The sequence below is a fragment of the Podarcis tiliguerta genome (assembly GCF_965153285.1).
Source record: "Podarcis tiliguerta genome assembly, chromosome: 14".
In the NCBI taxonomy this organism is placed as follows: domain Eukaryota; kingdom Metazoa; phylum Chordata; class Lepidosauria; order Squamata; family Lacertidae; genus Podarcis; species Podarcis tiliguerta.
Window position 1 is genome coordinate 44,404,782 of NC_139547.1, and position 21,719 is coordinate 44,426,500.

Sequence of the window (21,719 nt, forward strand, 5' to 3'; positions counted from 1 at the left end):
TCTTGCGAAGCAAGCCCATAGAGAAATTCGTCCTGCGAAGCGCATTGAAAAACGGAAAACCCTTTCGTCTAGCGGGTTTTCCTTCTTGCGAGGCATTCGTCTTGCGGGGCACCACTGTAGTTGGATTAATCAGTTTGGAGTTGTTAGGAACTAGGTGTAAGAAACTGACAAGAGAAAAATAAACCGAAACCATACGCTTATTCCTGCATTTAAAAATAAACTTGATTATTTGTTTATGTTAACAAGTGTCTGGACTCCGTGTGCCCCCGTGAGAAGTGGGGTGGTGGCAGCGAAGAAAGCAACCGCAGTGGTGGCACAGGGTCAATAGACTGTGAAACGTCCGGGGGCCTTGTGTGATCTCCACGCTGATGTTTAGTTGAAATCTCCTTTTTTGTAACTTGAAGCCATTGGTTCGAGTCCCACCCTCCAGAACAGGAGAAAACAAGCTTGCTCCATCTCCCACGTGACCAGTCCTTGAGATATCTGAAGATGGCTATCGTATCTCCTCTCTGCTTCCCTTTTCCAGGCAAAACGAGCCCAACTCCCTCATCCGTTCCTCCTAAGACTTGGTTTCCAGACTCGATCATCTGGGTTGCCCTCCTCTGCACACATTCCAGCTTGTCAATATCCTTCTTAAATTGTGGCAACCAGAACTGGACACCGTACTCAAGGTGTGGTCTGCTCCAGGCAGAAGCGTAGTACCATTACTTCTGGACACCTGACTTCTGTTGATGCAGCATAGAATAGCTTTGGGATGTTTTCTACCAGTTATGGGGGTTTTTTGTGCCCCTTTTTATATGTTTTAATTATAATTTTTGCAAACCTTGGGGTTCCCCCAAGCATGTTGATACCTCCCCCTCTTCCTTCTCAGTAGCTGTTTTAGCTATGCAGCCATTATAACTCAGCACCCGAGTTCACTATTATATGATTGGCAGTTCACCATGTGGAGATTGCACCTTTACTTTAAGCTGAATTGGGGAAACTTTATGGCTTCTCCAACCTGTTTCCATTCCGCCAGTCTTTTCATGAGCCCTGGTGTGTGAAGAGAGTCAAAAGAGCTGCTGCTTCTCTCATTTTTGTCAGAGCTAAGCACCAGATCCTGCCGTCCTTGGGTGCCTGACAAGGCCTCCCCCTTTTCCGCTGCAGGGCCTAGCTTCCATTTCAGAATTTCCCCCAATGCCCCAGAACAGTGCTACACTAGGTTTTGTGGGAAATTAAAAGGGCAACTACAATCTACTTGGAGCACTACTGCTCCAAGGCCCGTAAGTAGAGGCGGCCCACCAGAAGGCAGTTTGCACACAGCCCCTTCAACTGTAGAGGTGATTAGCTGTGCCTTTAAGAATACAGGAAGCTGCCTTCTACAATGTCAGATCAATCTAGCTCAGTAAGGTCAAGGCTGACTAGTAGCAGCTCTCCAGAATTTCAAGTTTTCTCCCAACCCTTACCTGGAGATGCCAAGGACTAAGCTGGGGCCTTATGCAATGCAGAGAAGATGCTCTATCACTGAGCAAAGTGAAGGTATCACTGAGCAAATGTAAACCGAAAGTGATGGAACTATCATATGGAGATATGTAGGTAGAGGTTTCATGGCACAGCACTATCTAGGCCATATTATTACACCATAAGCTAATCGCTCTTTCCCAACACTGGGTCCAGCTCCTTACATCCCTGGCCATCAGCCATGTTAGCTTGGGGTGATGGGAGCTGAATTGGGACAGCAGACTGGGGGAGGATTTTTTAGACCCTCTTTCTCTGTGCTATCTTCCTGCACTCCACCCACCCGTTGACATTTTGAAAGATGGGAAAAACAAGGGACCGTTATGCGTTTCGTGTCACATAGTTCATGCCATTCTGAATCTCTTCCACTGGATTATATGTACACAGGAATTTCACAGAGAACATTTGGAGTTTGTTTAAAATTTTATTTTCTAGCAGACATGTTTACACAAAATTCCCCTTTTAAGTTAGTGATTCATACTTCCTGCAATAAACTATTTTAAGGAGCAGCTTTGGCAAAGAATGGAATGAAACAACCAATAATAATAATAAAAACAAAGCCAAATATATACCACAATCACAGCTGATTTTCAAACCAACACATTTCACCAAAATTGGGGGATGAAAATGAAAAGAAAAAAAAAATCCACCAAGTCGTCATTTTCTCAGTGCTTCAAAAAGTGACCTATCTTCACCATCCCTTTTCAAGTCTGTGCAGGTGCCAGAACGAGTTGTCTTGCTAGAGAACAGAGAGCCAGATTTACATGATCCGCAGCCCCTGGATCGAGGACTCTAATGTCTAGGGGAAAAAAAAAAAAGAGAGAGAGAGAGAGAGAGAGAGAGAGAGAGAGAGAGAGAAACCATTAGCCATGGCTGCTGGGGGGAAGCTGCAGTTCCATGGGAGTGCAGAACAGAATCCTGAGCACAAAATTCAGCTGCGACACTCTGCTGTTATTAAAAAGCAAGGAGGTCAGAATTTCCTAGTCCCTATGAGTAAGAAAATGTGCCCAAAGGCATGCAGGCAATACCTGCTGAAATTTCAGAACCCATAAAAGGGGGGCAAGAGGGAGAGAATATGAGTAAGATTTTTCTATGGTTATCAATAGCAAGGGGGCTTCAATACCTAGCTAGCTCTTTGCCCCTCTACAATTTTGAGGCAAAATGCAAAAAACCCAGAATGTGAGAATTCATCCTTTCGTGGTGCACAAGTTACTGGGAAGTTTTTTGTGCAGCCCCGACTACAGCTGCAGTCCTAACCCCACTTTCTTGGGTGTAACTCCCACTGCATTCAAAGGGACTTACTTCTGAGTAGACATGGTTAGGATAGCACCTTACTACTGCTATTATGATTATTTTATTATGCTGTCTTTTTAAGACATGTTTTTAATGTTGTACACTGCCCTGGGATCGTTTCATAAAGGGCAGTACAGAAACCAAATAAATAAAATAAATTTTAAAATAAGAATTCATATGAATTGATGCAAACAGTCACGTCTAATCATCCAAATGAGTCTGCTCAGAGCAGTTGGAGACAACCCAAAAGTGGTAATGTCTGCCATTCAACATAGGAGTCAGTATGCAGTTTAACATGGTCATGGCTTGAGGACCATGGCTGTGCAAAGCCATGGTAGGAAATATTAGCCTCCAGTCCCCCAACTTCAAGTCTTCCTGTCTAGATCCTGGAATCTCAGGAAGACGCAGAGACAGAGACACCTACTGAGCAGCGAAAGGAAATGACAGGAATGTTGCACATGCAAAGCAAAATTCATTTAAGCTTCCCCCTCCCCCTCGAATTCAGCACTCCATTGCAAGCACAGGAAACGAGAGAAGAAACACCATGCGCTGTTTTACACACTTTCCCCCGTGCATGCAGCGCAGCTTTCAGTGACCTTGTTATCCTCCAGCAGCCTGCTGTGTAGGGAAACCAGAGGACCTACATGGGAAACTGTTTTAATACTGTTTGTCCATCTACTCTGACCAGCAAAGACTCTGCAGAGTATCGGGCAAAGTTGTTCCACATCACTTGCTGTAAGAGATGCCAGGGACTGAACCTGGGACCTTCTGCAGGCAAACCATACTGTGGCATGCACAGTACTTCCAGTTAGAACAGGGCATTTGGTCTTATCCAGCAGGTTCTTCTATTAAGAACAACTTAAGGAAGTTCATAGTAGGAGTTACGCATCCTTTTCTTGCCTCCCCCCACCCCCCGCAGCCAGTTGTCCCCCTGAAAAACCTCTCTTTGGGGTTGGGGGCCTTCTTGAACCATGTGAAACAGGGTGCAGGAGAATCATCCAAAATTGGGTGGATGGGAAACTTTTCTTCTATTCATTTACTTAAATTGATTTCTTAGGATCCAAGGCTTCGCCCCCAGTCCTAGCCACAGCTGGATTATTGCAAAAAGTCAAGCAGAGAGGGGATGGAGGACAAAGCACTACTGAAATTCCTAAAAGGGACAGAAATTACCCCGTTTAACAATATTAGTCCTGAGTAGCACCATCTGCCAAATAAGCCATTTGGGGACAATGCCCCCAAAGTCTGACAACAGTATCCCCAGGTCCCTTTTACTAAAACGATTAACCCTAGTGCTGGCCTACAAGATATTAACAAGGTTGCAGGGTGCTAATTTGGTGTGAGCAGTGTTACCAAAACAGACCTTGAAGTCCCAGATGGTCATTGCTCCATCAATTCCAGTGGTGCAGAACTTGCGGCAGTCTCGTTTGTCCACCTCATAAATAGACACTTGGCTGCAAGGAGAAAAGGGACAGCTTTAATCCCTGAAGGAGGAAATAGGCTTATTGCAATACACTTAGCACTGGACATTTTGCGCTGTGTTAAACAGAATGCAAATCATTTTTCCCCTTCCTGGTCACAGTGATTGAGTATAACCTTACTGAGCCAGAATGGAGTAGGCTGAATGCATGCAACCTGATAAAAGGATTTCCTCCAGCAGTAACTGCAAAATTACCTGCAGCCACTTTCATGTTAGAGCTACTGATTCAAATATTTATACCCATTTCTATATGAAAAAAACGGCAGCTAACCAAGCTATATTTATAAATGACCAAAACACTAAAACACATTAATAAACTAATATAAAAGCAATACAAAGGAGAAACAGAAGCCAATTATATTTTAAAAGAAGCATCTAGAAAAAAAACTTGCTGGAATAAAAAATGGTCTTTGCTACCCATGGCTTGTGTAACTCTGATTTTATTGTGGGTTTCACACTTTGCTACTTGCAATGGCACACTTGTGGAGAAATAAAAGTACCACAAGGTAGCATCTTCTGTTGATCACTAAATGTAAAGAGGCAATATATCTCTGAGAATCAGGTGAGGTAGAGAAGCTACTGGGGAAGGGATGGCATTCAAAGACTATGGAGGAAAAAGCTATCAATGGCTACTAGGCTATGTTCTACTACAGTGCAGGAGGCAGCATGCCTCTGAAGACCAGGAGCTGGTTAGCACAAGTGGGGAGAGTGCTGTTGCTTGTAGGTTCTGCTTCCAGGCTTCCCCTAAGGCATCTGGTTGGCCACTGTGAAAACAGGAATGCTGGACTACCATGGGCATTTCAGCTGATCTAGCAGCGTTCATCACCTTTTGACATGTGCATCTTGACCTGGAACTTAACATGCTCATGGGGGCTCCTTCCCACACCAGGAATGGCCACGTTATCTGGAGTGGGGAAATAGCAACAGCAAGGAAGAGCACAGTCCAAGGCTCCTCATGTTACCTGGCAGCGCAGGAAGGAGGGGAGCTGCAATGCTTCTTCCTGTGATGCTAGAATAATACAAGTAACAGACTATAAGTTTCAAGGCCAGGTAGGCTGCAGCTCGAGCCCTGTGCCACCTACGTGATGCTGTTCTGATGCAGCGTCTCCAGAGCAGTGTTGCGATCCTCCGTAGTGGCTCTCTTGTCCATGTTGCGGAAACGTTCCATGGCTGAAATATTGCGTTGTATGCTCTGCTTGGGAATGTCCAGCTTGGAGACAAAGGTGAGGGTACCACGGTCGTCACAGTTGAAGAGCATCGGGCAGCAATCATGGCCCTGTAACAAATCAGCAGAATGTGTCTAGCTGGTGCTCCAAACCTACTACCAATTACTTGCTTGGGCTTGGCCACCTTCTTTTAAAAAGCTTAAGTCTTCACGCTAATGGGGAAGCTTCAAAGGTTACAACTTTCCTACACAGAAATAACTTCCATGAAGAACGCCCCCACCTCAAACAACAACAACAACAACAACAACAAACCTTCCTGCAGTTTACCAGTGTGGTGTAGAGGTCAGACTAGGACTAGGGGAGACCCAGTTTCAAATCCTCATTTAGCCATGAAGCTTACTTAGTGACTCTGTGCGAGTCATTGTCTCTTAGCACAACTTACTCCACAGGGCTGCTGGGAGGATGAAATGGGTGGGGAACAGCAACATACCCCACCTCAAACTCTTTAAAGGAAAGGCAGAATATAAATAAATCTACACTGTGTGTTGGAAAGTTGTTTGCCCATTATGTATTCGGTCAATGCTTAAGATGCCATAACCAAATTTTGCATGAAAGTTCTGGTGACCAAGGAGCAGGTTTTTGTCTATGTTTGAATACAAACTGGATACCATTTTCAATCAACATGGTGGGCTGAACGTTTCAAAACTACACTGATTTTAGCCACTGATTCTTTTCAAATGAGAAATACCATACACAAGGCTGCTAGTGGAATGATAAATAAACCAACACACATGTATGCATTTCACTGAGGATGCTGTGAAGCTATAATTGTTCAAGGTTGCTTAACAAATGGGCTCAACATGTGAATGTGACAAAAATGGCAATGCTTTTTCATTGCACACAAACATATCTACACACATAGTGCCTGAGATAATCTGAAGCTGCTTTAGATTAGGCAATACTGTATCTGTACAATAATCAGTACGCAATCAAGACATCAAGGCTTTTGAACAGGGTTACTAGTAAGAAGCTTCAACAACGTAACATAAAGCCTTTGCAACGATAGTTGCCCCTAAAAAAATTGATGCAAGTCAACGACAGAAGGCACTTACAGCAGCAACCACACTGTTCTCCGAGACAAACGACACACTCAGCAATGGGAGGAATTCTGTTTTCAATTGCGAGATCCTAAACCCAAGAAGATCACTTGTTAAAGATGCATCACACAGAAATCTCATAAAAAGTACCCCTCTTACCAGCTGGTTAGGACAGAATCTGGCATTATTACCCAGTTTCATGACTGCCTTGGCTCACTTGGCTAGGCAATTTTGATACCGTTTGTTAAAATATGAACCAGACAATTAGTTCTGATATTAAGCTGTACATTCATCCCAGTCCCTACTTGTCGTGCATTACAACCAGGATACCAGCTGCCCTTGGCCGGGATGGGGAATCTGTAGCCCACAGTCGTTGCTGGACTCCAACTCCCATCAGCCCCAGTCAGGATGATGGAGCTACAGCACAGCAAATCTGGAGGGCCAAAGGTTCCCCATCCCTGGCCTATAAGTTAAATATGCTGAGCAAATATACATCAGCGCACTACTGCATCGAAGTAGGAAGATTATGATCACCATGTCAAGGAAACTCACCCTAAGATTCTGCTACATTACTTACATCATGTTTTTGGAAGCATCTGCAACCGACACAGTGCTATCATGGCTGACCCAGGCCAGGCGGTTGCCACTGGCAGAAAAACTGACGCTGTGGACCCAACCACCACTTCCTGCGCCACCAAATTCAGCCATCAGCTGCCCGAAGGGCATTTTGGACCCCCAGGGTGTGCTGGCCGGTTTCTCATCCACTTCCTTAATGTAAGCTGAAAACACTCTGCAAACAAAGAGGCAGAAGAGGAAATTAGGAGGGGGATGGGACTCAAGCCTACCTTTGTGCAGAAATGAAATTTCTAATTTCATAGGCAACTCAAGTATCAAAGTCAGCAAACTAGCCTCACGTAAAGCTCTACCAATGTAGTTAACAGCAGTTTATGTGAACATTTAACATATTGCAGTGTTTGGTTTAATTTATATGTCTTATTAATAGCTATATAAATGAGGTATGTCTACCAAGATAATTAGAGGCCAAGTAGAGAGGCAGAGTGCAAGCTGCGGGCCACAGGAAGGCTGACATGTGACACTAAACCAGGCAGGCTTCCTAACCCAGGGGCTGTAGTGCCAAAGAGAAAACTGCAGAAGAGGAGCCAGCTTGTGCATGGGGTGTGGTGCTACGGTTGCAGTTCCACTTCCACAGGTCCCATCGTTCCATTTTGGTATGGGAGCGATCAACATGTAAACTGATACAATCCCAATCTGGATTATGGACATCAACTACACAAACTCAACATGGCTGACACTCACCAACCCTTTCACACCTGGAAGTGAATTCAGAAAATTCAAAAAAGCCATGTGCGACAGTTCCCACTTTGAGCATGAACTCCTATTGTTTACATCTGCAGCACAGAATTGCTCTGGACATCGCAAGAGCAGTACTTGTCAAAGTAGGCTGACTTGATGGCTGCCATGTCGGCGAACTGTTTGCCATATACTGGAATACTTATTATCCAAACCCTTCCCCCAAATTTGGTCACCTTTTCGCTGCTGCCTCTTGCTGCAGTCTTCCCATCTGCTGCTGGCAGAGCCATTGGACACGCAGGGTGTTAAAGAACTGGTGCTAATCAGTATGAGCATTCACCCAAATCCACATCCCAAAGTGCTTTGCATTCTCTCACCTGCATTTGAAGTCACAGGATCCAGCTGCAAGCAAAACATTGTTGGGGTGCCAATCTAGGCTAAGGACAGTGGAGCGAATGGGCTTCTTAATGTGCTTGCTCACCCACCTGGAGGGAAGGAGAAAAATCAGTAAGAAACTTGTAATCGTTGCTTCAGCACCAAAACAGCTGTGCAAAAATTTACCGTATTTTCCCGTGTATAACATGCCCCCATGTATAACACAACCCCTATTTTTTGGGACTCCAAATAAAGAAATCCCCCATATGCACTATCCATGTATAAGATGACCCCCAATTTTAAACTCGAAAAAAATAGGGGGAAATATAGTCTTATACACGGAAATATACAGTATTTTTTCCACAAATAATGGGCCTTTTAAAGAAGACATGGGGGTAGGCCAAGAATTTGAAAATGGTATAGGGGCAATCTATTCTGAACAAAAAGCTAAATTAATAGTAAATAATGTTTTGACAGAAGAGTTCAGAATAGAAAAAGGAACACGACAAGGGTGCCCAATTTCCCCACTACTTTTTATATCGGTCCTGGAGGTGTTGCTGAATACGATCAGAAAGGACCAATTGGTTAAAGGGATACAGGTCGGAGCTAAACAATATAAATTAAGAGCTTTTGCAGATGACCTGGTTTTGACGTTGCAGGAGCCAGAATCTAGTGGAAAAAAAGTTTTAGAACTGATTCAAGAATTTGGCCAATTGGCAGGCTTTAAATTAAATAAAACAAAAACTAAGGTTTTGACAAAAAATCTGACAGAAATTGAAAATGAAAGGTTTCAGAAAGAAACAGGTTTAACAGTAGTGAAGAAAGTTAAATATTTGGGAATAACTATGACAGCAAAAAATGGGAACTTATTTAAAGACAACTATGAGAAATGCTGGACGGAGATAAAAAAGGATCTAGATACGTGGTCTAGCTTGAAACTCTCACTACTGGGGCGCATTGCTGTAATTAAGATGAATGTATTGCCAAGAATGCTATTTTTGTTTCAGACACTGCAGATTATTGATAAAACTGACTGTTTCAAGAAGTGGCAAAAAGATCTATCTAAATTTGTCTGGCAGGGCAAAAAGCCAAGGATAAAATTTAAAATATTAACAGACGTTAAAGAAAGAGGGGGCGTTGCCCTGCCAGACCTAAAACTCTATTATGAAGCAGCAGCTTTCTGCTGGTTGAAGGAATGGCTACTTCTTGAAAACACAGATATATTGGATTTAGAAGGGTTCAATAATGCATTTGGCTGGCATGCATATCTATGGTATGATAAAGTTAAAGTGCATAGAATGTTCAAAATTCACATTGTCAGAAAAGCACTGTTCAATGTCTGGATTAGATATAAAGATCTTTTGGAAAACAAAACCCCAAGGTGGTTGTCTCCAATGGAAGCTAAGGCAGTAAAGAGACTCAATATGGAGGCAAATTGGCCGAAGTATTGGGAGATCTTAGAACAGGATGGTGACAAACTGAAACTGCAGAGTTTTGATAAACTAAAAAGTAAAGTCCGAGATTGGCTTCATTATTATCAAATAATGGAGGTATTTAAAATGGACAGAAAAATTGGCTTCCAGGTGGAAAAATCAAAATTGGAAACAGAACTATTAGAACCTAAAACAAAAATATTGTCTAGAATGTATAATTTGCTGCTGAAATGGAACACACAGGATGAGGAAGTGAAATCGGCTATGATTAAATGGGCTCAAGACGTTGGCCATAACATAATGTTTGCTGACTGGGAAAGGTTGTGGACCACTGGAATAAAGTTTACGGCATGTAATGCCTTAAGAGAGAACATAATGAAAATGATATATAGGTGGTACATGACACCAGTCAAGCTTGCAAAAATGTATCATATGCCTGATAACAAATGCTGGAAATGTAAAGAAGCAGAAGGTACCTTTTTTCACCTTTGGTGGACGTGCCCAAGGATTAAGGTTTTCTGGGAAATGATTTATAATGAATTGAAAAAAATATTTAAATACACATTTAGAAAGACCCCAGAAGCCTTTCTCCTGGGTATGGTAAACCAACAGGTTCAAGTGAAGGACAGAACTTTTTTTATGTACGCTACAACAGCAGCAAGAATACTCATCGCACAATATTGGAAGACGCAAGATCTACCCACGCTGGAAGAATGGCAAATGAAGCTCATCGACTACATGGAACTTGCAGAAATGACCGGCAGAATCAGAGACCAGGGAGAAGAGATGGAGAAGGAAGACTGGAGGAAATTTAAAGACTATTTACAGAAGCATTATAAAATTACGAACGTTTGAGGTTATCAGATTGAATGTAAAAGAATGTTATTATAAAAATGACAATGTTAAAGAAAGTATATTTAATAAGACATAGGGAAATGTAAGGATAAATAAGACAATAATATTAATCTGAACCAAAGATACGCCAGAGGGAAAGAGTTTACTACCAGAATATAAGACCTAGAATACAGAGTGGGAAGGCATGGGGAAGTCGCAGACCTAAGTTAATGCTGAAGAATATAATGATACAATATTTGTTTTTAACTCTTTTATTTTTACCGTTTTCATTTTTCTTTGTGTTTTTGTATAATGTATGTATTGTTTTTCTTTTGCTTTTTTCCTTTTGATGTGTTTGTCGATTTGTTCTTTTTTTTTGTTTATTGAATGTGGAAAATTAAATATTATTTAAAGAAGAGCAACTGAACTGTTAAAGTAATTAAACTTATTCAAGACAGATGTTTTACAGATAACTTGTTAGCTACCAGCTGCAAAAGTAACATTAGCAAGGTATTTGAAACTCTTGCCATACTGAAAGCAGCAGAACTCATTTACATTCTCAAGTAAAAGCAACAAAATTGTTTCCATTCTCAAGCATGTAATGAAAGGCTTTGAGCACACAGAGCTACCCTGCAATTTTCTGGCTTGTTGCCATAATGAGATAGACTCAAAATGGTTTCACACCCTTTAAAATAATGTAGAGGAGAAAAAGATTTAGACACTGAAGCCTCAGAATTTAAGACCTCACTGACAACCAACCAACTATATTTTAAGCTTGTCACTGCTGAAGCAAGCTGAGGAATGAGAAGAGAAGCAATCTGCATTAGGCAACTCACCAGTCATTTTCAGACTCAAAGTAGCACACAGATATGAGTCGAGCTCCACTTCCAACAGCAAATTTGTTCTCCAAAGGAGACCACTTCACAAAGGTGGCTGCTCGGTTGATCCTCAGAATCACCAGTGTTGGCTTCCACACTCCGTCCTTCTGACTCCAGACGTAAGCGTTACGGTCAGCACCACAAGTGACAATGCGGTCGCTCTTGGGGGCCCAGTCAATGCCTGCAAGTTTGAATACAGTTTTGTTTCTTTGATGCCACATCTTATTAATCACACACTGCAATCCTACCACCTCCTAGTCATTACATTTTTATTCTGCATTTCTTCCATGATAGAACTCCAGGTGGCATCCAGACACTTCCGAGTCCTGCTTAGTTTTAGCAAAGTTGCTGAATCAGGTCCCTTTAGGGTGTCCTCAAACCAGGAGCTAATAATCCCCTACTTTAAGTCACCATTTAAGATCAGTACAGCCTCTGTCTTCAAATCCATCCATGGTTAAGTTGGTGTTGTTGTTTTATATATTTAAGTTTATAGGATCGCATGCCTGGGTTTATGCGATCCAAGGCTAAATTGGAGGCTGAGTCACATAAAAACAGAATGAACAAAGCGCCATGTTTCTTGCTTTGCCAGTATCAAATATTTAACCAGAAGAACACCTTTCATATACTGTAGATTTCCAAGTCCATCCTACCTTGGAAGAGTCATGGACAGAAACAATTATGGAAGCATAAAAACCCCACTCAAACTGAACAGAATTACAGTGGTACCTCGGGTTAAGTACTTAATTCGTTCCGGAGGTCCGTTCTTAACCTGAAACTGTTCTTAACCTGAAGCACCACTTTAGCTAATGGGGCCTCCTGCTGCCGCCACGCTGCCAGAACCCGGTTTCTGTTCTTATCCTGAAGCAAAGTTCTTAACCTGAAGCACTATTTCTGGGTTAGCGGAGTCTGTAACCTGAAGCATATGTAACCTGAAGCGTATTTAACCTGAGGTACCACTGTAAAGCAAATGTACGGTTAACATACAACTAAAGTCCTTATTCTTCCACTAGCTAAAATCCAACTTCAAATAGGTCAGCTTCACAATGTTGCTAAAAGTCACAGTGGCTATGACTAGTGAGTCTATAAGGAAAAGGTGTTTTGTAGCCATCAAGGTGCCACTCAGTAACTTCTCTAAGCACATACTGTATTGCTGTTGAATGGCTGGAACTGTTAAGAGAGCACCCATGATCCATTTTTATCATGACGGGACATTTAAGCGAGAAGTGGGAAAGCTTCAAATTTATGGCAATGGCAACTTGCTCCAGAAGTAAGGATATGAATAGATCCCTCAAATTCCTGGACAGTATAAACAATCCTGAAATGAACTGGCAACTAACGGGCCTGAAATAACCATCTTACAAACTCCTCTGTTTCTCCTAATCATGTAAGCAAATCCCAATAAAAGGTTTTACTGGGAAATATCTCAGACTGGAGACTTTCTCAGAGTTGAAGGTAGTTTGAAAAAAGGATTCCTGGTTGCAATGTGTACAGTAGACTCATCTCTACAAAACAGCTTTATGTATTCAACACACTGGCCCACTTTGCATGTAACATGAAGTCAAACGAAGGCTTATTGTGCTCCCAGAGAGGGGATTGCAAGCACTTTGCTGATGCGCCGATCTAAGTCATATTAGTGGCCCAGACAAGCTGGAAGCCAAGGACAAACCTTGGCTACAACTTGTGGCTTGTCTGGAAAGAGCTAAACCATGAGCCTGAATAGAGACAACATGAAAAGATACGCCCTCTCCTCTTTGGCAGCCTGCATATTTACTCGTTCATGCTAAGCCATGGTTTGGTTTAGCATTACACGCTAACAAGGACACTGCAAAGGGTGTTTAAGAAGGGGCAAAAGGAGTCTGTATGGGAAGAGTGATGCCTCTCTCAAACCACTGTCTATAAAGAAATAGCTGGGCCTTTATCAAAGCAGAATTTAGACAACTCCTGCCTCTGGGTTCCAAGAACCACTTCTTTGATTCAAATACGCAAGTTATTGTAGCATCCAGTTCTCCCCCTGCAAATTCAGAGCTCTAGGAGGAGCTTGGTCTCAGCAAAGTACTGTGGTTGCAGTACCTGAACAGTTACAACTTTATTCATGGGCTTTCAAAAATGTTTTACAATGTTTGATTTTCAACTACATATGACCAATGCAAACAGGGTTTCAGATGACAATGTAAATATGCATACTCTTGATATGATGGTAGCTAATTCTCAAATTAGTTTCCAATGCTACAGTTTTAAAGAACCAACAATAAATATTGCTAGTGTAAGATAGTAAGTCATATGAAAATGTTTCTGAGCAGGATTGAAGATGAATTATTTGCAATCCTTTGGGGAAAGGGCCAAGGCTCAGGGGAGGAGTAAATGTTTTCCTTGCTGAAGTTCCCAAGCTTAATCCACAGGTACAGCAAAAAAACCCTTGCTTGAGACCACTGAGCAGTTGCTAATCACCACAGATCTACATGGACTGACGGTTTGAATCAGTAAAAGGCCTCTTTCTGTGTTCCAGTGTCCCTGTCTGCACAGTTCACCCAATATACCATTTCTTACTGGATCCTACCTGCCTTTGGGACTCAAACTGCATCCATTTCTAAGTGCATGCCTGCTATTGCTGCTTGAGCCTTCTAACAACAGATTACCGTATATCAAATGAGAGAATTATATTTATATCTTCCTTAGGATACTAATAGTGAATTCATTCTCCAAGTGGGGATCTTTACTACGTAGACAAACTGGCAGCATCTATGCACAAGACAGAGGAATCAACAGGTTCACGGGAACACCAAGCTTTGCAGACATACAGACATATACAAACACACACACACACACACACACACACAGAGCCCAATGTGGACTGAGTACGCTCGGTGGGCAAAGAAGTTATGTTTGCAAATGTGGTGTGCATTCCCCCCCCCCCAAGTCACTGAGCTTTAGAACCTGAGCTTTCCAGTAAGCAAAAAGATTTCCTCATTTTTTATTAGAAAGAGAATCCCAAAATAAAAGTCAGGTATAGCTAGTGCAATGGTGCTCTGGGTGATGGAACAAATCCATCTGCCTCAGCAAGATGCTATTTCAGATCTAAAGATAGCCATTTAAATGTGAGTCCTGTACAGCTCTCCCACATCTTCCTGCAGTATAAACTAAGCCAATACTCCAAAGCCAAAAGCTCCAAAATGGTTCCTTGTGATAAATTATTACAGTGCAGAGCTCCTTCACCAACGCTATATTTCTATCAGCCTCTTTATACCTACTGTGCCAAATTGTTCCCTTCAAGAAGCTCAGGGTTGTTTGTGTGGGCATATACCATTTTTGTGTCACAATAATCCTTGGAGGGAGGTTAGGCTATGTTACAATATGCATAATCGTGGCACAACAAAGATGTACAAAAACTGCACGAAATGCATTAACAGTGCATGCCAATGAAAGCCAGGTTGTTTTAAAACACAAATTTAAACTCAGATATCACAGAATATTAAGGTTTCATGTACAGTAAACAGACATCTTTTAATTGCTTGTTTTGTATTACCTTTTCACTTATGAGTTTTCTTTGAATGCTAAGGAGGGTTAAGGAGGCAGCAGTGTTGGATTCTCTTGCTGCTAAAATGGCTTCCTAGAGAACAAGAGTTACTATAACCCAATGCTACAGTAGTGCTCATCATTTACTGTCTGATACCACTGCTTCCAGGCAGGCTTGCTGCTATAGGAATCTGCTGGCCAGCAAGAGCGTTTGATGCACCTGAAAGAGCATCAGAGGTAGAATGGAAGCCCAGCCTCCAATTCAAATATCCCTCAGGGAGAAGCGGGTGTCTAGATAAACAGGCAGGGATAGAGTCTAATGTGAAAAATGACAGTAGCTGCGAAAGTGCACATCTGTATTCTAGGTATGCAAGGTATTCTTCCATAGCATCTTAAGTATTTACAAAATATACATGCTGCTTTTCAACTTCCATTCACAAAGTGGTGCACACAAGAAATTTAAAATAGTTCATACAAACAACTAAAACAAACTATTACTTTGGAATGGGGCACAAATCCATGAAAACAACTCCCGGTCCCCAGGCAAAACCCTTTTTGACAGCAATTGATAGGTGTTTCTAAGAGAATCACCTGGATGGACACAGCTAAAATCACAGCATGGCAACTGTATTGTTTTATTCAAAACGAGAAGAAGCAATTTAACAGGTTGACTTCCCTAGATGCGCTTGACTCTTGAAATATTCAAAGGCCCAATACAATTGCAGCTGACAATTCTCTTACCTGTGATGTGTCCATTGTGCTCTTTGAGCTCATGAGCTTTCACCCACTGGTTCCCACTCTTCTTATATATGTGAACTTCATGATTATTAGGGCTAATGGCAATCTCTGCCAAGAGGATGAATTGATTAGTATAAGAAATATTTCTATTTTTAAGAAAGAAAGATTCAAAATCATAATCATAGCATATTCATGAAACTTGCGAGGAGTCTTTCCAACAAAAAAATGCACTTGGCATAAAAATGGTAAACTGAAAATAGGAAAAATCTAAAGCAATGGCACAGAAGCAGAACCCATAAAATAGTAGAAGCAGAAATATAATCCAGTCACAGGCAAACACAGGCCACCAAATGCCTGTGAGAAAAGGAAGAGTACTTTAAGGGCTCAACTACATGGAGGGGGAAACGACTCAGGGGCTGGACGTTGCAGGTGGTGAAAAGATTAAAGAACCTTATTCACTGCTTTTATGGGGAAATGCTCCCCTCCCCACCCAAAAAAGCCTGCCATTGTGATGAAATTACAGGGCACTCATTTTGTTTAGACCCAATACTAGTGGGCCAAATGAAGAGAATCCAAAATTTTAGTACAGAACCTCAGATATTGGCAACATGAGTTTTTTCAGTAAAGAGTCGCCCAGCTATGTGTATTCTGCAACCAAGCTGGCTTTTCTGCACTAGTTTATTGTCAGATATGAAGCCACATGAATTAAGACAGTACTCACGAGTTCGGTCCCTGTTCCAGGCGTGACAGGTTATTGGCTCCAGTAAGAACTGGTGTAGAGACATTCTGAACAAGGAATGATCTTAAAGCGTCAAGAGGGATGAAGCTGAAAGGAATAAGCAGAAATGCTTTAAATTTAATGTTGCCCACTTTTGTATTCATCCAATACTAAATGCTGCTAAGACAGGAATGTGACCCTTCAGATGGACTCCAACTGCCATCTGAAGAAGTGTGCAGGCACAAAAAAGCTCAAACCAATAACAAACTTAGTTGGTCTCTAAGGTGCTACTGGAAGGAATTTTGTTTGTTTGTTTGCTTGTTTCGACTACGGCAGACCAACACGGATACCTACCTGTAACTACATCATTTATGATGGGAGACATAGGTCAACAACATCTGGCTAGTTCTGACTATTACACCCTCACTTGTGCACGTGGTCACTGAGTTTCTAAAGGTAAAGCTACCCCTGCCCGTACGGGCCAGTCTTGACAGACTCTAGGGTTGTGCGCTCATCTCACTCTATAGGCCCGGAGCCAGCGCTGTCTGCAGACACTTCCGGGTCACGTGGCCAGCGTGACATCGCTGCTCTGGCGAGCCAGCGCAGCACACGGAACGCCATTTACCTTCCCGCTGGTAAGCGGTCCCTATTTATCTACTCGCACCTGGAGGTGCTTTCGAACTGCTAGGTTGGCAGGCGCTGGGACCGAACGACGGGAGTGCACCCCACCGCAGGGATTCGAACCGCCGACCATGCGATCGCCAAGTCCTAGGCGCTGAGGTTTTACCCACAGCGCCACCCGCGTCCCACCACTGAGTTTCTAAGTGAACTTAATTCCATCCAAGCTTAAGAAGACAGTTTAAGAAACTCACAAGACCACACACATTTACAGGACCTGCCAACTTTTAAATGGGAAACTTCTATTGGCCTTATTCATTTAGCAACCTCATTACTGTATGCAGAAGCTTAAGTTAGGAGACAAAAGACCTGCCTCAAGATGACAGTTTACAATGTCATGAGTAGGGCAGAAAACTAAGTGTAGCTTCATAGCCAGCATATTCCACTGAGCGACTGCATCTTAAAAGGTAAGAAAACTGAATCATCTTAATGTGTATGTCAAATCGATGACTCCTATGGCTTGGAATGTGCACAGAAACCACAGCATAATGGGTGCAACAGTTAAGTCATCTAAAATAATCTAAATTTGCAGCTCCCCACCCCCACCAGCCTACACTTCTGCACAACTACATCACTATTCTCCCAAGGGTTACCCACACTTTGAGGAACCATTTTTCCATCATATGCATTGAAGGAAAGCATTAATGCTATCATCCACTTCCATGCCCACTGGCTGCTAGAAAAAGGTGCTGAGCAAAGTAAAAATCCAGGCAAAGACAAAAACAAATGAAAGCAAAGCGAAACTCAGTAATAAATCAACTTTAAAAAAGAAAGATCCTAACAGTTCATCACCTGCAATGGAATCACAGAAGCACCAAAATATACTGCTTTTAAAGCTACTGTAATTATTTCCCGTTAAAGATATAGCTTTTCCAAATCACATTAGTGTTGGTTGGAAATTGCTGGGTGATTTGGACATTCAGCTGATCCCTCCTTTTTCTTACCTTTGGGGGGGAAAGTCACCAGGGCAAACTAACTGCAGTGAAGTAATAAAGTTCAGTTCACCTGCATTCCCCTTTTTGATGCTAATACCAGATAAATACACCCTGTTTAGTTTGTTAGTCATGGTGCAGCTATAGCAGCAAAACCGGACGCCTTCATCTGCCCCACCTGCAATTAAACATGTACCTCCCATATCAGTCTCTACAGCCACAGCAGGTGCTGTAACTCTCCAATGGTTTGACTTCACCCCTGAAAGTGCAATCCTCCATTGTCTCTGCAGACAGATGCCACCAACAACACCTAACTGAGGCCAATCTCTAGGCAACTCACAATCAAACTAGGGGCATAAAAAATACTGAAAACCACCACAATGAAAATTTAAACAATTGGCTGGATATACAAAGCATAAAACACCAGCTCCCTGGGGTGGAGGCAGAGAAACTTATTTGCAACCCAGAATAGCAGTAACATAAACACCCACCAAGTGGATGAAACTCCAGCAAATGTTTGGGTGAAGAGGAAGATGTTAATCTGGTGTCAAAAAGATGTCAGTGTCACCACCTGGGACAGAATGCAAAAGGCAAAAGAATGCAAAAGATGGTGATAACCAAAAAAGTACTCTCCCTTGTTGCCACACAGATGTGTTGCTTTCCACATCTCACAAATCTCACCTCCACCAACATTATGAGATTTTTAAAATCCTAGCTCATCTCACCACAATACCAGCTATCCAAATCAGGATTTTTATATTACTTCCCAATGAAGATGGGCTTCAGCTGGGAAGAAATGCCACTGGGGGAGGTGGGAGCTTAGGGGTTTTTATTTGGAGTGGAAATTGACGTGGAAGCTTTTCTGAACATGGTAAACATGCATAACATTGACAACAGTTGAAGTGTAAGGTACAAATCAGCTCACTCAAAATTCCATCACAGTAAGAATCTATTCTAGATCTCTTTATTTCATAAATTTATACACTGCTTGATTTTCAAAGTAGTTTGCAAAAAGAATAGAATAATAAAATTACTGATAAAAACAGCTATGTAAAACATTCAAAAAAATTAAAGTCAGTGATAAACTAAAAAGAGACTAAAACACACATTAACATTCTGAATATGATAGCCATGTTCAAATATATAAAAGGATGTCACATAGAGGAGGGAGAAAGGTTGTTTTCTGCTGCTCCAGATAAGCGGACACGGAGCAATGGATCCAAACTACAAGAAAGAAGATTCCACCTAAACATTAGGAAGAGCTTCCTGACAGTAAGAGCTGTTCAACAGTGGAATTTGCTGCCAAGGAGTGTGGTGGAGTCTCCCTCTTTGGAGGTCTTTAAGCAGAGGCTTGACAACCATATGTCAGGAATGCTCTGATGGTGTTTCCTGCTTGGCAGGGGGTTGGACTCGATGGCCCTTGTGGTCTCTTCCAACTCTATGATTCTATGATTCTATGTATCTTTTAGCAAGTGCAGAAAAGAGTAGAGTGAAGGTGACTTGCCTGTTCTCAATAGGCAGGGAGTTCCAAAGTGTGGGCGCTTCTACACTTGAAAGCATCAAATTCTTACAAATGCGGAACAGGTATTATGTGACACCTGTAACAGTGTCAGTTCCATCGACACTTTGATTCAAAGCTTGGCAAATATTAAGCTGACTCCATTAGCGCCTTTTACTTCTACAAAAATTTGGAAGCCAAAACCCATTCCTCTTAAGACTACCTAGATTTCTTCTCAAACAGGAAATAAAGGGAGAATTCCTATGTTTTCTTACTAAGACTATTCAGCTCTTCCAATCACAACAATGAACACAATCCTTGCATTAGAAGGACATTGTGATGATGGTGGAACAAAGGCTGCCCTCCACCTCTGGCACCCTCATCGACAGGGCTGCCATAAAGGGGAGATGCAATGTCCCTGTGCTCAGAGATGCCCTGCGGTTCCCCAGGTGACACCTCCCTCCATGTACGCCCTACCTGTTGCAGATATGGCCATTTACTAGGAAAAAGAACAATGACAAATCAATACATAGCGAACCTCTCTCTCAGTTGCCTATAAGGGCAGACTGGCAGAATGAGAGCCCAGCCTTATTACCTAGTAGGCAGAGGCCAAACAACACCAGGGATGAGAGCAGGAAATGCTACCTGAATCATTCTGGCACTAGAGGGGCAAAGTGTTATTTCCATTTGTCATACTAGACTTGGATGTGACTTTTTCTGTGAGACAATTTCAGAAGCTGCTTCGAGTGTGGCTACGAAGCAAACCCTGTCATATTCAGTGCTGCTTATTCCCAAACATATTTGCACAGGATCGCAAGGTTTATGCTATCACAGCACTGTTTTGATGTGAACGGGGCTCTGGCCTGCTTTGCGCATTTCGAGATAAATATGCTGTGTTTTGCTGCTTAAGATTATTCCGATATTTTGCATTCTGGGTTGCCTTCTGTCTGCTGTCAGCCGCTTCAGGGCAGGGGCTGTAAATGAAATGAATTAAGGGTTTGCTGTGAAGGAGGGGGGAAACGAAGGGGGGGCATAGAACGAATATACACCTTGCAGTGAGGTCAATGGAAAAAGCAGCAGGAAATGCATAAGAATTCAATGCAATAAAATAATACCTGATAAATAGATACAGGTTCATTTACTAATTCATTTATTATTATTATTATTAATAATAATAATAATAATAATTATTATTATTATTATTATTGCAGCACTGTTTAATGGACGCATAATAGCCTGGCAACCCCCTTACCCCCAATTATTGTTCCTAAAATGGGGTGGGGAGAAGGGCCTGGGGGTTATCTTCTCCCCCCCCCCACCCCAATTTCCCCACAGCCCAGAGGAGGCGCTTCACTCACCCCCCCCCCTTTAATTAGGATGGAGGGAAGAGGGAAACCAAAGGAAATTAACCCCTTCTTCCCCTTTCACTCACCGTCCGGGCCTGAGGAAAGCGGCGGGGTGCGGGGGCCGGGGGCGGCTCGCGGACTCTGGCCAGTCAACGCGACTCCGCTCCGAGCGGCGCTCTCTGAGGGAATGCGAGGAAGGCGCGGCCGCCAAGCAAGGGCCCGGCTCCGTCACAGGCCCGGCCCCCGCGCGCCTGCGCAACGCACTCCCGGAGCGCCTCTCTCGCAAGGCGCATGCGTGACCAACGGTCGACGGAGCGGCCTCGCTCGCTCACGGTGCCTGCGCCGAATGTTGGGTTCGGACAAGGTTGGAAGCCCGGGCTGCATTCGCTTACTGCGCCTGCGCTGAGGCGCTGCCGTGGGAAAGAGGCAACCAAGCAAGTCAAGCAAGCAAGCAAGGAAGCCGGCTACCTTGAAGAGGCGGGTCTTTCACTGCGCCTGCGCAGATAAGAGTAGGCGGTTCGGAAAGCGCTTCGTCGTAGTGCGCTTGCGCAGGTAGGTGCCGTATTACACCCGCTCCGCACGTGGAAGAGCTCGATTGTCTAGCGTGGCAGCATCGACGCTGTGGAACTCCCTGCCTCTTAATATCAGGCGCCTTCACTGTGAGGCTATTTGCACTCCTACACACTGTATATTTTTTTGGCGCCTTCTGAAAACATTCTTGTTTAAATAAGCCTATCTAGAAGTTCGGAAAGTTTGTAGGTGTTTTAATTTGTTTTTACTATTTTTTATTTATACTGTAAACCTCCCAGAGTGGCTGGGGAAACCCAGATGGGTGGGGGGTGGGGTAAAATTATATTATTATTATTATTATTATTATTATTATTATTATTTACACTTTGTACATTTTGAAATATAGTTGTAAACTTTTTAGTAAT

The 21,719-nt window shown here is 42.7% G+C and overlaps 1 protein-coding gene across 2 annotated transcripts; it reads right to left on the reverse strand.

The window, feature by feature from the left end:
- Positions 1-1,901: 1,901 nt before the first annotated feature.
- ARPC1A (actin related protein 2/3 complex subunit 1A) lies at positions 1,902-21,047 on the reverse strand. Of its 2 annotated transcripts, none has more exons than XM_083413690.1 (10): positions 20,871-21,047; positions 16,334-16,438; positions 15,616-15,720; positions 11,320-11,542; positions 8,219-8,326; positions 7,108-7,320; positions 6,546-6,621; positions 5,350-5,543; positions 4,151-4,241; positions 1,902-2,296 (listed from the first exon to the last, which is right to left on the reverse strand). In XM_083413690.1, the coding sequence occupies exons 2-10, from the start codon at positions 16,395-16,397 to the stop codon at positions 2,258-2,260; spliced, it is 1,113 nt and encodes a 370-aa protein (XP_083269816.1). In that variant the 5' UTR covers positions 16,398-16,438; positions 20,871-21,047; the 3' UTR covers positions 1,902-2,257. The 2 variants fall into 2 exon arrangements, with proteins under 2 accessions (XP_083269816.1, XP_083269817.1); XM_083413691.1 differs by lacking the exon at positions 20,871-21,047 and adding an exon at positions 19,445-20,407.
- Between the last annotated feature and the right edge of the window lie 672 nt (positions 21,048-21,719).